At 38.5% G+C, this 17641-nt stretch overlaps 1 protein-coding gene across 14 annotated transcripts in view; it reads right to left on the bottom strand.

Annotated features, from left to right (window-relative positions):
- Positions 1–17641, bottom strand: part of tnrc6c1 (trinucleotide repeat containing adaptor 6C1) — a 443993-nt gene that overhangs the window by 51144 nt on the left and 375208 nt on the right. For all 14 annotated transcript variants that reach the window (XM_078401021.1, XM_078401026.1, XM_078401034.1 and 11 more), the window contains one exon: positions 5452–5793. In XM_078401021.1, coding sequence (XP_078257147.1) covers positions 5452–5793 — 342 coding nt within the window. The remainder of the gene's footprint in view (positions 1–5451; positions 5794–17641) is intronic.

The following is a 17641-nucleotide window of genomic DNA, read 5'->3' as shown; positions in this document are numbered from 1 at the left end:
TGGCCAATTGGTGGGGTTGTGCAAAAAAAAAACTGATTGCTAATTAACCATGGCCATAACCGGCTTTAAATTTGTAACAATTCCTTGCCATGTAGTTAACTCATCGTGACAGAAAGCTAGATTCTCAAATTACTTATTTCAATTTAATTGTATCAGTCAGATTTTATTCTTGGCAAGGCAACATATTTGACAAAGCACCAAAAACTAAATTCTTGTACTATAAACTACAAAATAGTTGGCCAATTCTCATGAACAATCGGGCAAACCCGGGACAGACATACTAACCCCTTTGCCCAACAAAGGGGAACAACCCCTTTGCCCAACTTGTCCATGCAGACCAGGCTTTATAACTGAGCTAGTCCCATTTGCCCAGGTTTAGCACATATATCCCTCTAAAACGTTTCTTTCCTGGTCAAACTGTCTTCTAAACATCACAAATGTATTCACCTCTAGTTTGTTGGCAACTCATTCCATGTATGAGCCCTCTGGATGAAGAAATTGCCCTTCAATTCTTTCCTCTCCTCTCTTGACTTAAATCTAGGCCCTCTAAAACTCCACTCCTCTATCGTGGGAAGATTTGTATGCCTTTTATGCTCCATGGATAAGAGAAGAGCCCCAGCCTATTCAGAATCTCCCTATAACTTAAGGCCATGAGTCCTGTTAACATTTTGCTGAATCCTTTTGCATCCTTTCCAGCTTAATGACATCTTCCTATAGTAGGGTGATCGGAACTGCACACAATATTCCATTGTAACCCGAAATGTCACCCATTGAGTCTGAAGAAGGGTCTCGACCCACGTCACCATTCCTTCTCTCAAATTATTCCAGAATTTTGTGCCCGTCTTCGATTTTAAACCAGCATCTGCAGTTCCTTCCTACACAATATTCCAAATGTTGTCTCACTAACTTTTATACAGCTGCAGCATGACATCCCGACTCCTGTATTAAATACCCTTACCTATGAAGGAAAGCATGGCAAATGCCATCTTCACCACTTTCAGTGCAAGACTGTCACCACTTTGAGAACTGTGCACATGTAACTCAAATGGCTCTGGCCTAGAGCATTTTCCAGGACCCTACTACTTGCTGTGCAAGTCCTGCCCTGGTTTAACTTGCCAAAATGTCCCCCCACCTCAAACTTGTCACTTAAATTCCAGCTGCCATTCCTGGCCCCATTTTCCTTAGTTGTTCCAGATCCTTGTAAACGTAGCCCTCCTCACTGTCCTATACCACCAATTCTTGTTACTTGTCTCTCTATACAAAAAATGGAACATTTCCAAATACATGGGGTTCTGAGCATTGGAAAGGTTGCAATTTATTTCTAAAGTCCACATTTTTTTTAAGCTTTATAATATGCAACACAGGAATTTCTACATTTCAAATAGACAAGTGTTAGATGAAAGACCATCTCTTTTAGAAATCAAAGTGCCAAAATATTTTAGATAGACACAAAATGCTGGAGTAATTCAGCAGGGCAGGCAGCTTCCCCAGAGAAAATAGATAGGTGATGTTTCAGTCAGGACCCTTCCTCAGACATTATGGGGAGGAGAAAGAAAGCTGGCAAAGAGGAGCAGGACACAGCCAGGCAGGTAATAGGTTGATACAGGCGAGGGAGACTTTTTTGATAGGCAGATGGTTGGACAAAGGTCAGAAATGAAAAGACAGAAGATACTAAACAAAAGGATTAAAAAGATGCAAATTGTGAAACTAGAGGAAGGAATGTAGGAAGGAGAGGGGGAGGCAAGAAATAGGTTGCGAGTCCAGATGGGGTACAGGGGAGAGATTGGTGAGAAAAAAGGAAGAATGTGCAGGAAGGGAGAGGGGGAGGGTTCTGTAGTTTCCTAAAATTGAAGAATTCAATGTTCATACTGTAAGCTATCCAAGTGGAATACGAGATGTTGTTCCTCCAGTTTACGTGTCTTTAGTCAGGGAGATAGAATTTGAGTAGCCTCATTTAGGAGAAATTAGGTGGACAGGCATTTGGGCAGGGGTGAGGGGATGGATAATTTCAGAACTGAGGCCTCTGATATCCAAGATACAATGCCAATAGTGAACTGGGCTTGCAGGTACTTTGGAGTAGCAGCAGGACTGAAGATTATAGATGGTCAAAATATCTGCAAAAATGTCAAAATCTCTAAAAACCTTAGATTTACAATATTTCTACTGATCACATAATCTTCAGTAACTGAAATACTTCAGTTGTAATGCAAAAAATCTCAAAAGCCAATTGTACATAGTAATAAGCCACAAATGCAAAGAAAGATTAACTGGATATTCAAGTTTTTAGTGATAAAGTGTGAATGATGCCTGGTGGCCGAACACTAGAACACTTCTTTCACTCTGCAAGATACATCCTCTATTCCTCGGATAATATCATCATAGCTTCTACATCAAATTCTTTCGGTGCAACTGTATACCCCATTAAATTCCAAAGAAAGCATTCAATATTGCTTGAGAAAAAAATCAAACCATGCTTGAGATTCAAGCAATAGCTAAGCTTCTTCATTCCGCAAGGTACCAGTAAACAACAAACACTGCTGACTTAAACATTATGTTGCTTGTCAAGGATATTTTAGTGATTAAGTTATAATTCCTTGCATGCAATGTGTTAAATGGGATAAAATTTCAAAGTGTTTCTTTCCCTGTTATAACTTTGTCTAGGTTAACTACAAAGGTCACATTAATAATATTATGAGATCTTTGTTTTGCAGATATCCTTTCAAACAATTCACAAAATTCCTTTCACTCTGCAAGAGACATCTTCAAAATCCTGACAAGCAAATGTCAATTGTGTGAGCTGTTTTGGTCTAAACATAGATTATTTTTTCCTGAAAGATACAAGTATTTTCTCACCTTCTGATCAGTTATTAGTTTTTTTATTTTTGTATTGCCATCAGTTCTTACATTAATTACTTGGAATGAATAAACCCTGCAACAGCTAACTTTTCTTACCACAACATTTCATAGCAACTTCAACAGATCCTGTTTTAGCTACCACTCATTTTAATCCTTCAAGCCAAAGTGCTGTGGAATGGAAAAAGTGTATATCAATAATGTGTTGATTATTTTTCCATAGTTTCTGCATCTGCATGATATTGCATATTGAACTATGATAATTACACAGCCAGTTTGTGTACTGTTTATAATCAACAATTGCAGCACCATGCAACAAATTAGGATACTTATAAACTGGAAAAGCTACCCTCGGTCCAAAGATTAAACTATGATTTAAGTTTAAAACTTTCATTCGAACTTCCAAATCAAGACCTTTTTGGGGGTGACTCCAACCTCAATGATGTTCTGGTGACCTTTGCTGCCAGGGTGTCCAATTTCTTTCCAGATGGTACCAGAGGGCAGACAATGGTAACGCAATAGATGTAATTTATCCTGAATTTCAGAAGGCATTAAATAAAAAGGTAGCTTGTGTAATATTTAAATGAACAGTCAGGTACACAAAATTAAAAAAACTGGAAGAATTGTGTTAGCATGGATGGAAGATTGATTATTCCATAGAACAAAGTCAGAATAAATGAGTCTTCTTCAGGTTGAAAATATGTAATTAGTGGAATGCCCCAAGGATCGGCTCTTGGCGCCTCAATTATTTATGATTTATATTATTGACCTTGAGGAGAGGGCAGAGAGCAAGCTATCTAAGATTGCAAATGACACAAACATAGATGGAGGGCATGTTGTTATGAGAATATTTGGATACTGCATTAGGATATAGATAGGTTGAGAGAGAGTTGAAAGCATGGCAAATGAAATTTAATGTGAAAAACAAGTGAAACATATCATATCATATCATATATATACAGCCGGAAACAGGCCTTTTCGGCCCTCCAAGTCCGTGCCGCCCAGTGATCCCTGTACATTAACACTATCCTACACCCACTAGGGACAATTTTTACATTTTACCCAGCCAATTAACCTACATACCTGTACGTCTTTGGAATATGGGAGGAAACCGAAGATCTCGGAGTAAACCCACGCAGGTCACGGGGAGAACGTACAAACTCCTTACAGTGCAGCACCCGTAGTCAGGATCGAACCTGAGTCTCCGGCGCTGCATTCGCTGTAAAGCAGCAACTCTACCGCTGCGCTACCGTGCCGCCCATAAACATACTTCATCAAAAGGAATCTAAAACAGGGTATTATTTGAATAGAGAGAGATTGCAGATGAGCAAATCTAGGTGTTCTGGTGCATTTATTAGAAAAAGTTAGCAAGGAGATACAGCCAGTAGTTCGGAAGGCAAATGGCAAAATGGCCATTGCTGCAAGTTTAGAAATAGGGAACCCTTGGTACAATTTTGTAGGGTTCAGGTGAGACTAGACCTGGAGTACTGTGTAGGTTTGGTCCCCTTAAGGATAGAACTGCATGGGAGAAAGTCCAAGAGAATCACAAGCTTATTACTTGGGAAGAAAAGGTTATCCAATCACAGACTAAAGAGATTGGATCTACATTCTTTGGAGCTTAGAAGAATGAAGGGTGATCTTATTAAAAGAAAAATCCTGAGGGATTGGTTTGGTTTTGCCGATGTAAAGAAGTTGACATCTAGAGCAGCGGATACAAGTCTTTCCAAGTGAGACAGAGGTTCACCTGCACCTCCTCCAACCTCAACTATTGTATCCGCTGCTCTAGATGTCAACTTCTTTACATCGGGGAAACCAAACGCAGGCTCGGCGATCGTTTCGCTCAACACCTTCGCTCAGTCCGCCTTAACCAACCTGATCTCCCGGTGGCTGAGCATTTCAACTCCCCCTCCCAGTCTGACCTTTCTGTCATGGGCCTCCTCCAGTGCCATAGTGAGGCCCACCGGAAATTGGAGGAACAGCACCTCATATTTCGCATGGGCCTCCTCCAGTGCCATAGTGAGGCCCACCGGAAATTGGAGGAACAGCACCTCATATTTCGCTTGGGCAGCTTGCCGCCCAGCGGTATGAACATTGACTTCTCCAACTTTAGATAGTTCCTCTGTCCCTCTCTTCCCCCCCCCTCCTTCCCAGTTCTCCCTATAACTTCCTGTCTCCACCCATATCCTTCCTTTGTCCCGCCCCCCTGACATCAGTCTGAAGAAGGGTCTCGACCCGAAACGTCACCCATTCCTTCTCTTCTGAGATGCTGCCTGACCTGCGGAGTTACTCCAGCATTTTGTGAATAAATATCCACAGTTGTTTTAATCATCTACCTACTGTTTTACACCCAATCTCCATTTATATGAATGGAATCACTTTACAGTTGACAAATTCCCCACTGCAAGTGCTGGGAGACTGCCATATGTTTGTGCTTTTTCACTGGACTCCTCGAGTTCAATATTGGATTACAGTTTTGAGCATAATTGCTCATTTTTCAGTGTACGATTTGGCACATTGTCTTTCAAAAGCTTAGAATCTAAAGTCTATCGCTATTCTATATAACTGTTTATTCATTTGAAGTTTCAAGAGTACTCTTACCAGTCTGTCCTTTACCAAGATGCTGGAGTTGCTGTGGTCCACCAGACGTCTGTTGAATGCTGTGCTGTGAAGAGTTTGCTGCCACTTGCCCTGTACCTTGTGCTAAACTATTGCTGATGGCAGTTCCAGTTGGCAGTGGCTGCCCTCTTTTCAATAGCTGCTTCTGTTCTTGATGCCGGAAGCGAGGTGGCACTTCACGGGGTGGGTAACGAGACAAGGCCTGTTGCTGACAACTGGTAGAAGCTCGCTTTCCATTGCTTCCACTGCTGTTAGTGACAGTGGTAGTGGAAGTGCTGTTGGCAGGCTGTGGCTGGCTTTGACTGGTCTTGGTAGATTCTGGCACTGTCAGAGATACAAAACATTTGACGACAATTTAAAAAGTAAAAAAGTTTTATTTTATTATCTACATTTTCAAGTTAATGTTTAAGCATTAAAATTGTAACGTGGAAAATTAAAGCAGATTACCGTCTTTAAATCTGGTACAATTAAGTGCCGACGGAAATCCATCCAATTTTAAAAGAACAGGTGAAACAATGAAATAGTTTTGCAGTAAAGACAACTATCAAGACAACTTTGACAGTACATTAAGTTTGATATGGAGTAATAACACCTTTCATAAACAACTAAGATGTGAATGATCAGCAAACAAGAAAGACAAACAAATCGGTCTGGATTGCGCAGCCTCTGTGCCTCAATACCGTGACTGCACCAAGGTTTTGTGACTTTCAATGTTCTGCCATGGTTGCTGCCTCAGCCATTCTGCAAGGCAGAATCGGTCGTACAAGGCAGATAGGGCAAGGGCAGACAGTAAGACCCACCTCTGGACTTCCTAGATGATCTTCTGCCAACTCATTCCATCAGAAGGTATTTTTACCATTTTCAAATATCTCCAATCATGACATTTAGAAACAGCTGGAAAACTGCAAATTAATTTTAACTGGCTTAAAACTAAGAATATTAACTGTTCAAACCACTTGCATTTTCAGCAAAAGTAAAACCAAGTTGTTAATTTATTATCTGTATTTTCAAGTTCATGTTTTAGCATTAAAATTGTAACCTATGAATAGTACAAGATTAAATTAGATTGCCATATTTAAATCTGATGCAATTAAGTGCCATTGGAAATCAATGGACTTTTGATTATTAAAAGACCAAGTGAAACATTGAAATAGTTTTGCAGTAAAGACAGCTATCAATGCAACTTTGACAACCCACTCAAATGAAATGCCATGTTAGATGAGCCAGCTGTAATCAACATAAGGCAAGCGGGCCAGATAAAAGGGGAACAACGATAGTACAGGAAATCAGGACAAGGGGAGGAGTTGTAAAATAGGGTGTTGGTGATCTGTTGCGATGGTGGTAAATGGGGAGGTGGTGTCGACTAAAAAACCTCCAGTAATGAGTGGAAGCATATTATTTTCTTTGCAAATCTACTAAGTGAAACCAGCTGAATGGCATTACCCTGCATGCCCAAACATGGAATCCACATCGGGAACACAAAAATGACTCAAAAAAGACTGCCTGGCTGAATTTTCCAAACAATGTTCATGTTTCATTCACAGAAAAACTATCAACAGCATAATGCAGACAAAAACATGACAAAGTATTATGTAACTGAATTTATGCTTATATATAGAGTAGATATTTATTTAGGAACATCGATATAGCAGCTTTGAAACAACTCTGCTTGAATGTATTGATATTTAGAGATCATTCTGGAAATTACAAGGAGCAGCTATTTAAAGATCATGTGTTATTCAAATGGCACTGCAATGTTATGCCACAAGGGACCACTTGACACAAGTAGTCTTGAAAATGATCACCGTTTTTATACAGACAATGACTGGTCTCCCAACATATAAATTATAAGTATATATTTGTTTAATACTGTGAATGAGTAGACATAACATGACCTCTTGTGTTCTGGAAGTTTCCCAAAGGCATTGGGAAACTAATGGCTACAAGGAAACAGACGAGAGGCCACATTAAATTGGATTCTAAAGAAATGTTGGTATCAAAACTCAACCCGAGACAGATGAGAGCAGGATAACATCAATATACTACAGAAAAGTGCAAAAATGAACAGAGTGGAAAAAGTGGACACAAGAAACTGTAAAGGGAACCAAATTTATGTCAAACCATAATCAGATTTAAGAAAACAGTACTTCAACAAAACTCAACTGGAATAATTTTGTGCTGCAATAATTTATTTAACATTAGTTAAACACATGACTAAAAACAATACAAGTCAGATTTTTTTAGAACACTGCAATTGCAGTGTCAGGAAATGGAAACCCAAGTATGGAAAGATGAGCGAGAAAATGAAACTAAAGGTCACCATAACCAGGGATTTGCAACTTCCTGGCTCAAGGGTCTTCGCACGTGCCATAAAAAATCCACAGAACCCTTGCCAAGAGTCTCACTGCAGAGAAAGAATGAGCCATTATTACATTTGTTTGCCACATAGGCACACACACACACATTTATGAACATCTTTAATTTGGACTAGAGTAGCCAGGGAGCGGATTGTCCGCGAATCAAATCAGAGGCCAAATCAATGCGAATACTCTGAGAATTAATTGAGATTTCAACACCAAGGAAGAAAGTAACTTAAGTGCAAGCTTGGACAGTCTAAGCAAATCCTTTGGAGATTCAGCCAAGCGGATGCAAGCTCAACACAATAAGATATCACAGGGATAGAACAAGAACAGAGGTCTGGACCAGAATCAAAGAATGGACCTTGACCATATTAATAAAGAGAGATGGTTTGGGCAAAGACCCGAGATCGATATCGAGCCCTTGGATTCCCACCGACTCTCGGGGAGCAATCCCATTAGAACCACTCTCGCTCCCCTTATCTCACTATAACCCTACAAATTATTCTCCCGCACATATTCCTATCAATTCCCTATTTCACTCTACTTTACACGAGAAGTCATTTACTGTAACCAAGTAACCTTCTGGACATGTGGAAGGATCTGAAGGAAACTCATGCTAAAAGTATGTATAAATTCTATGCATAACACTAGAGGTCAGGATCAAACCTTAACATTTATAACATGAGATATAGAACAGCACAGCACAGGAACAGGCTCTTCAGCTCACTATATCTGTGCTGAACTTGATGTCAAACTATTCCCTTCTGCCTGCACATTATAGATATTCCTCAATTCCTTGCACATCCACGTGCCTGTCCAAAAGCCTCTTAAATGCCACTATTGCACCTGCCTCCACCCCCCCCCCCCCCGCAGCATGTTCCAGGCATCGACCACAGTGTAAAAGAGTTGCCCCGCACAGTTCCTTTAAAGTTTGCCCCTCTCATTTGAAAGCTATGGCCTTTGGCCGTTGACATCACCCATGGGGGAAAAGGGTTTTGACTTTCTATCTATATGTTCCCATCATTTTATAAATTATAAACTTCTATCAGGCCTCTCTTCTCTGGCTCCAATGCCCCCTTCATAAATTTACAAACTTTCGAATAAAAAAGTAAATATCAATGTCAATGCGAGAAAAAACTTCAAGTCTCTTCAAAATTGAGTTAGTGTCAGACAATACAGAAACAAGCCTTCTGACCCAACTATCCTACTATTGTACTTATCTATACTAGTCCCATTTACCACATTTGGGCCATAGTCGTTTATGCTTTGGTACAAGTATAAACTCCAGATCAATGAAAATCCTCACGTCTCTATTGCTTTTGTTCCATTGTTTTTGCAACTATGCCTTAAAGTATCAAAAATAAAACGCCACATTCCAACTGTGCATAACCTCATTACAACAACAATTTTATTATTAACAATTTTTTTCCCCCTTTATGCTACTTAAGAGATATAATCCAGAGAAACATAGAAATATAAATTGGTAAAAATAGAATTCTTTTTGTAAAGACATCAAATAACTTTCATAACTACCCTTCAACCAAATATTAACGTAATAAAAAAACAGAGTCGGAATTGGTTCATGGAAAACACTTCCATTTATGACTCAACATGTCAATACAACAGCCGAGTCATCATTTTGAGCTGATAGTTATTTGCTGTATATCATTTGAGCCTTTACAAATCATAGCAACCCTTAGGTGGGGTCACCCAAAAGTAAAACATGAACTGGATTCATAACATTGCGTGAACAATCTTGGATTTTTAAGGTAGATGGAATTTGGCGAAAGAACTAAAAACACAGATTGGGGACTGAAAATTAAAATTAAGTCTAAAATATTACCGAGAGCTCATCACAAAAAGATATGCAAAAAACACATTTGCAAATTCTTAATTACAACTTTTTAAATATTCAAGAGATAAGATGAAAGGGGAAAAAAGTAGAGACCAGACTAAAATGTTGAACGAACAAAAAATTAGACAAAGGCAACAATTACAAAAGATGTAGTAGAATCACAACTGGGTATGAACGAGAACGTTATTATTTAACTTAAAGTTTTGTGAACCAGAGTAGGAAACAAAGGCAATGTGAAATCATGGACATGTACATAAGACTGAAATTCTGGAAAAGATACAAATGCAGCATATCTCTGAAGGCAGTTTTATTTCTTTATGTCCTGAAGCAATTCGGCTTGTAGACATCAATGCATTCAATAAAGGCCAATTTGCTTGTAGTATTAACAAAAAAAACATTCACAACGAAAGATATCAATTCCATGCAAAATAATGGAAACACCAAGGAATAATTTGATTATTTGTATATATTGCAGTAATCAGCATTTAAAACTGACATCTCCTTGGTGCCTGAAGCATCTCAGGTGGGTGTGGAAAAACCATTATATATGATACCCAAATTTTCAAAAGACACTTAACATTTGATAAAAGGTTTAGTCCAAGTTAAATCTGTTGAAGAGGGAAAACTATTTTGAATAAATGAATGTTGATTTAGCTGATGAATTAGGAATATAGCTGGCCTGTCTTAATAAGCAAATATAAACCAGTAATTCCCAAAACTGGTAAAATATTAAACATAATCGTAATATATAGATCAACAGAAAGTATTGCTACACTAATTAGATAGTGTATTGTACTAAAGAGTGTTCGAATCATCGTGATAGACAGGTAACATTCAATTCCTCGGAACCATTATAAAAAGCTGCCTTATGTGTAGGAAAGAACTGCAGATGCTGGTTTAAATCAAAGGAAGACACAAAATGCTGGAATAACTCAGCAGGACGAGCAGCATCTCTGGAGACAAGGAATGCATGACGTTTCGAATCGAGACCCTTCTTCAGACATAAAAAGCTGCCTTGCTGGCTATAAATGTCAGTAATGAGTTGTAAGTGAGACAACCTAAATCTGTTCTATTAATTTAACATTCTATTGGCATGGAAATTGGGGGGGGGGGGAGTAAATGGGCAGGAGGTGCAATGTGCCCGATTAGCTAAATAATAATTTTGATCATTATTGATTTGTACATGATACAGAAAGTTCTGAAAAGACCAGTGAGACTAGAGGGCAGGAAGAGAAACAAAGGTACAATAATTCAGTTTAGACCAGTTATTATATTTGACCAACAGAAGGATGAGGGGGGATCTTATTGAAACATATAAGATAATTAGGGGATTGGACACATTAGAGTCAGGAAACATGTTCCCAATGTTGGGGGAGTCCAGAACAAGGGGCCACAGTTTAAGAATAAGGGGTAGGCCATTTAGAACGGAGATGAGGAAGACCTTTTTCAGTCAGAGAGTGGTGAAGGTGTGGAATTCTCTGCCTCAGAAGGCAGTGGAGGCCAGTTCGTTGGATGCTTTCAAGAGAGAGCTGGATAGAGCTCTTAAGGATAGCGGAGTGAGGGGGTATGGGGAGAAGGCAGGAACGGGGTACTGATTGAGAGTGATCAGCCATGATCGCATTGAATGGCGGTGCTGGCTCAAAGGGTTGAATGGCCTACTCCTGCACCTATTGTCTATTGTCTATTGTCTATTGACACAAGGCCTATTTTAAGTTGAATTCAAATCATTTGCATCTCTCGCGTCATTTTGATATTCTAAACATTGTCTTAATTTCCATGAAAAATAATCAGGCAATAAACAAGATGATTTCAGGCTTCTACTGTCCCCTCCAGATTTAGGCTTGGCTCAGAGCTCAGCCAATACTTGTTAAGTTATTAGCAGTTCTAATTCAACCAGAACAACAGTATTTATAGCATTCCTCCCACTAAAACAGGGGTTTTATTTTAAAACCATGCTATGGAGGCAAAGGACAAGTTACAGCACATGCAGCACAGATGCATTTCACAAAGGACAATATATAGAATCCAGAATAAAGACCAAGCAATCTAAATATTTTTTCTTTCAAAGATCAATTGCCACTAACATGGCAAAGCAAGATTTAAAGTTAAAGAAAAAGAAACTTCCCTCTTAATTCCAAAGAACATGACCCCATACAAAATCCAAATAATATGGTTTTCCTACAAAATCTCAATTGTTTCCAATGTGACTCGAGATCAATCAAGTCAGCTACCTTGGTCATGAAATTTCTGCTACTGAATAAATGAGTTTGTTCAAACTGAGCAGATGGATGAAATTCAAGAAAAAGTTTTTTGTTGCACTTTTGCAATTTGTACACTTATCCAATTCCGTGACCATTCATCATCCTGTCATCAAGTCATGATATAACAACTGCCAATAGAACTGTATGCCCGTGTGTTTAGTATATCTATTTAAAGATGAATTACAACAAAATGTCAATTTAATTAAAAATAAGTGATGGGGGCATTTCGGGCTTAAAAAGGGAAAGAAAAGGATGAATGGTGAGTAACAAAAGTAGCTTGATCAAAACATATCTAACCAGGGTGATGAATCTGTGTAATTCATTGCCACAGACAGCTGTGGAGTCCAAGTCTTTGGGTATTTTTAAAAACAGACATTAATAGGCTCTTAATTAGTAAGGGTGTCAAAGGTTGCAGGAAGAACGAAGGAGAATGGGGTTGAGTGAGAAAGATCGATCAGCCATGATTGAATGGCGGAATATACTCAATGGACTGAATGGCTTAATTCTGCTCCTATGACTTATGAAGCAACCAAAATGCAAGTTTAAGGTTCGTAAAAGGGAAATAAACTATTTTGTCTAAATAGTAGATAGCAGATTGTTTAAAAAAAGGACTATTCACATAATGGGAATATGTGGAGGCCAATAAGTCAACTGACTGTCCACAACTTTAGTTAGGTCTTGGAGTTCACATCTGTATCTTCAGTATGACTGTCCATTACCACCTCAGTCACATTTCCAGATTTTGCTCTCAGTTTCGGTTTTAGTTTATTGTCATGTGTACCGTCAGTGCAGTGAGAATCTTGTTGTACGCTAGCCAGTCAGTGAAAAGACAATACATGATTACAATCGAGCCATTCACAGCGATGTTAAATTCTCCCTCATCTGCTTCTGTTACTCTCAGTCAGTCACACTTGTGTTACTTCTATAGTCGACGAACCAAATGTAATCCTGTCTGCTTTAATTATGATACTCTTCAAAAGTAGTAATCCAAACACATGCTCTAACATTTACAAAGTACCTGTCCTGTATTTTCTATTATCACGGATTCCACTTTTTAAATCCCTCCATGAAGTTAGGGCTGTTATCTCTGCAATCTCTTTAGCCCTATAATCTACTTGATTCTGCACTCTTAATGCTGGCTTCTTGTTTATTTTTAAATGTAACCATCATCTACAATGAATTTAGTTTTCAAAATACTAAGCTTAGGAAATCATTCAAAAATCTTTTTACTACTCTACCTTTCACTGTTAGATGCTCTTTCACCATATTTTTGGTCAGTTGCCCCAATATCTCCTTTAAGACTTGCATTAAACTTTAGTTTCATATTGTTGCAACAGGCCTTAGGATGTTTTTGTTTGCCATGCCAAAAATCCTTTATACATGAAACTTGCTGCTATTTTGCATTGATCCATCGCCTTTGTCCTTAATACTTGTTTGTGTTGGCTATATATCAAAAAAATCAGAACATAATCCTCGACAATGAATTCATGTGGTCCCATCTTCCAGAGAGATTCATCTACCATCCTATGACTGTTTACTATTATTTACTGCTTACCGGTTATTGCTATAGTTTACTTGTTCCTTATATTTGATTTCTGCCTCAGTTGATCTTTAACCCTACCTCCTCCAATCTTACACTCCTGAATGGGATGTTAGTTTTATATATGCTCTGCAATATTCAAAATTGAACCCATGCAATTTTTCACTACAAATGCAACCTATGTTTTGGACGATACTTCAAGTGTCCTAGAAGTCATTTGACGTCTTTGAAGTCATGGCTGCCAATAATGGAGTGGTCACACTAGAGGGTGTGAATATTAAATGGAAAAAATCAAAGATGATTATCTCAAATGAGAGTTGCTGATGTTCATAAGGACAAAGTCATCCATGGAGGATGCAGAAAGATGGTTTATTCAGGCATCAAAATTTAAGCAAAGTAGATCACATACGAAGCCACAGGAACTATACATTTTACAACACTGAGCCAAATGAGAGCCACAAATGCAGTAAAGGTTAAAACAAAATTATCTGGACTGGAGTTTGAGGTTAGATAAAAGAATTACTATTCAAGACTAGGCAGAAAGAAATTAGTACTTCAAGATTAGATGGGTGGGGAAAGAAGGAACTAAAATGAAAGACTAAAGACAGAATGAGATTATGAGGTGGTTAGAAAAAAGGGGGGGGGGGGGGGGTTTGAATGAGATGGAAAATTGAGATACGAATAGTGAATGAAGGTAGCTCAAGGAGAGGAGTGGAATCAAAGACATGTGTGCAGTAACAATGAAAGTCAAAAACATGATGGGGTGAACACTGTGGCTATATACAGTTGAGCAAAATACAATCTACAACTATATATTTCAATAGCCTTGCCCGTGATGACAATATTGTTGATTTATGCCTACCCATGCAAGTGTTGCCTTATAGAAGTTATGGGTTGGGGGGTTGCATTAATTATAAATTAGCTATCCACTGCAGTAAATTTTACACAGCAGACTGCAAGGAGCTGTTGGAGCCAATGAATGTTGGGTGATGAATAGTATGTCAATCAAGAATATTAAATACCCAACATCCGCAGTAGGTCCAATAGTCTGGCAAGGCTAGTCCACTGCAAAGATCAAAATCCATTTTCCTATCTAATTCCACTTGGAATGACACAAGTTCAAAATATCTAAAAGTGTCTTGAATTTACTTCTATAAACAACAATAGCTAAATTAAAAGGCAGAGAATTCAATAGGTTTATAACTAAATTAAATAAAGGAATTTTTCTGCATATCACTGAAATATCTGCCTTGTGTATGGCCACTAGTTTCAAATTTCTCAACTGGAAGAAATATCCATCTCTCAGCATCTACATTGAGAATCTTTTTAATTTCTTTATCCTTCACGGAGATCACTTATCATACCCTCAAAATCAGGAGACAAGAAACTGCAAACACTGGAATCTTGAGCAAAACAAAGTGGTTGAGGAACTCAGTGGGTCAAGCAGCAATTGTGGAGGGAATGGACAGACGATGTTTCGGGTCGGGACCCTTCTTTAGTCTGATGAAGGATACCAACATTTTCCCTACTACTGATATTAAGCTAACAGCTAACTGGCTACCACTTGTTTCTCTCCCTATCTTATACAGTGGGGTCACATTTGCTACCCTTCAAGGCACAGAATCTCCAAGCTTCAATTGATTGAAATGAAAAATGCATCTGAAAATATAAACAGTCAAGTTTTAGACACAGAAGAAGGATTGCCACTGACAAATATCATAATTAAATGGGAACAGGTTTGAATAGCTCCAATATCTCAATACAGAAGGGAAGGTAATAAAACAATTATATCTCAGCATAACTGGCAGCTTGGTCAAAAGGAACATCAGTAAGGACTTGAGGAAGGAAGTACTATATTCACATTTTAAATAGCCAGTGCCTTCCTTTTCAGCTTTTTTCCTATTTTGGAGCACACTCCACAGTCTACAAAATAAAAATCGGTGTTTACTTTCACATGCAATTCTATCAAGAGAACTGCTACTTTTTTTGCTTTTCATGTTTAAGCATCAGTTACATTGGGTCAGTTCCAAGGAACTGTAGTTGCTGAATTCTACTCTGCAGAATCTGGAATGGAGAGCACAAAGAGTTGGAATAGCTCAAAGGGTCATGCATTATCTGTGGAGGAAAGAAGGGCCCTGACCAGAAATGTCACCTATTCCATGTCTTCCCAAGATGCTGCTCAAATCGCTGACAATAGACAATAGGTGCAGAAGGAGGCCATTCGGCCCTTCGAGCCAGCACCGTCATTCAATGTGATCATGGCTGATCATTCTCAATCAGTACCCCGTTCCTGCCTTCTCCCCATACCCCCTGAATGCATTCAGAGAATTGGCCTTCACTGCCTTCTGAGGCACAGAATTCCACAGATTCACAACTCTCTGACTGAAAAAGTTTTCCCTCATCTCAGTTCTAAATGGCCTACCGCTTATTCTTAAACTGTGGCCCCTTGTTCTGGACTCCCCCAACATTGGGAACATGTTTCCTGCCTCTAACGTGTCCAACCCTTTAATAATCTTATACGTTTCGATAAGATCTCCTCTCATCCTTCTAAATTCCAGTGTATACAAGCCTAGTCGCTCCAGTCTTTCAACATATGATAGTCCCGCCATTCCGGGAATTAACCTAGTAAACCTACGCTGCACGCTGAGTTACACTGGCACTTTGAGCTCTTTGCTTATTTACTTGTTTTTCCACAAATTTTGTAAAAGAAAATTCTTATTTTATATCCTAGATATAAATGGTAGTGATTTGTGAATTCTGTAAAGGAGAAATTCCATTACTCGAACTTTCATAATTCGCAGATTGTCAGTACTTAGTTTTTTTTCCGGCACTTGCAGCAAATTTGCTTACTTCTATGAAAGCGGTTAACTTTAAATCAGAAAAGCAACAACTAAATACAAAAATGATTTGGCAACACTTAGCAACACGTGATGTTTCTGTAGCATGGCTTGGCAAGTCAAAAGCAAATATTATATGCTTAAATGCACACTTAAGCAATTTTTGATCTCAAAACTAAAAGACTACAAGTCTGCAAAATGCAAGCTTGTCTCAAAATACAAGAATAGCACGTTCAAGATTAAATTAAGTGAAGTGAGTTGGTTAAAGGGAAACCAGTATTTAAATATGACAAAAAATAACACAATTAAACACCCTTTCCCACCCCCTTAAACCATAAAAGAGTGCTCAAAACATTGAAACATAATACCAATTTTGTCAACTAGGGTGGGTGACAAAGCATAGCAGTTACTAGTATCCATTTGCTTGGATTAATGATAGAAAGACAACGTTTGAATTCAGTGTACAAGTGATTGCAACCATGAAACTACCAGATTGCCATGAAATGTACAACACGGGTGGAAATCTGCCACTCTTGTTCAACCTGAGCTATGTGGGATTCCAGACCCACCAACTACGTTCTCTGAAATGGGTCAGCTACTTGGATGGATGAACAATGTAGAATAGGCATCAAAGGCTGACCTAGCTAGCAATGCCAATTCAATAAATAAATTATATTTAAACTTCTTGCATAAAATTATGTTAATTAGGTAGTAGCTGATAAGATGTACAATCGTCAAAAGATATTTTATAAAAGTCAGGCTGAAGGCATAAGTGAAATGGTATTTGATTCTTTACCTGCTGCTCTTGCAGCTTGCTAGAGGATAGCTGTTCAGCACAATACAATATCAAAAAGGAAGTCAAAATACTCAGCGGAAACTACATTCCCATTTTTTCCTTTCAGGCCTCATTAGAAATGGCGAATAGGTAAATGCAAATGGTGCCGGTTTACATTCCATTTTCGAGCATTGCCGATCTCGAATAGCTGACTGTCACCCAATTCTCAAGGTAGAAACAATAATCTTTTCATGGAGAATGACCTTGGAAGACACTGTACCTGCACCACTTTTCAAAGTGTACCAGAAAAGTTTAACTTGTTGAGTTTGACTTTCAGCCAAGCCTGCAATATTTCTAGACACAGTTACTTCAATTACACAGCCAACTGTTAGCCAAGTTCCTTTTAAAAGAATGCAAACCATTTGGTACACATTTCCGAGCAAAATAATTTATTGCACCCAAGTTCTGCACAGCAAACCTCTATCAAAACAAACCATTTTAACAGCAATATGCACGCATAACAATCCTAGCATTTACTTCTGCA

Source organism: Rhinoraja longicauda, chromosome 6 (assembly GCF_053455715.1).
Source record: "Rhinoraja longicauda isolate Sanriku21f chromosome 6, sRhiLon1.1, whole genome shotgun sequence".
Taxonomy (NCBI): domain Eukaryota; kingdom Metazoa; phylum Chordata; class Chondrichthyes; order Rajiformes; family Arhynchobatidae; genus Rhinoraja; species Rhinoraja longicauda.
The sequence above is the reverse complement of the archived record's forward strand: the minus strand, read 5'-3'. Positions and strand labels throughout refer to the sequence as shown.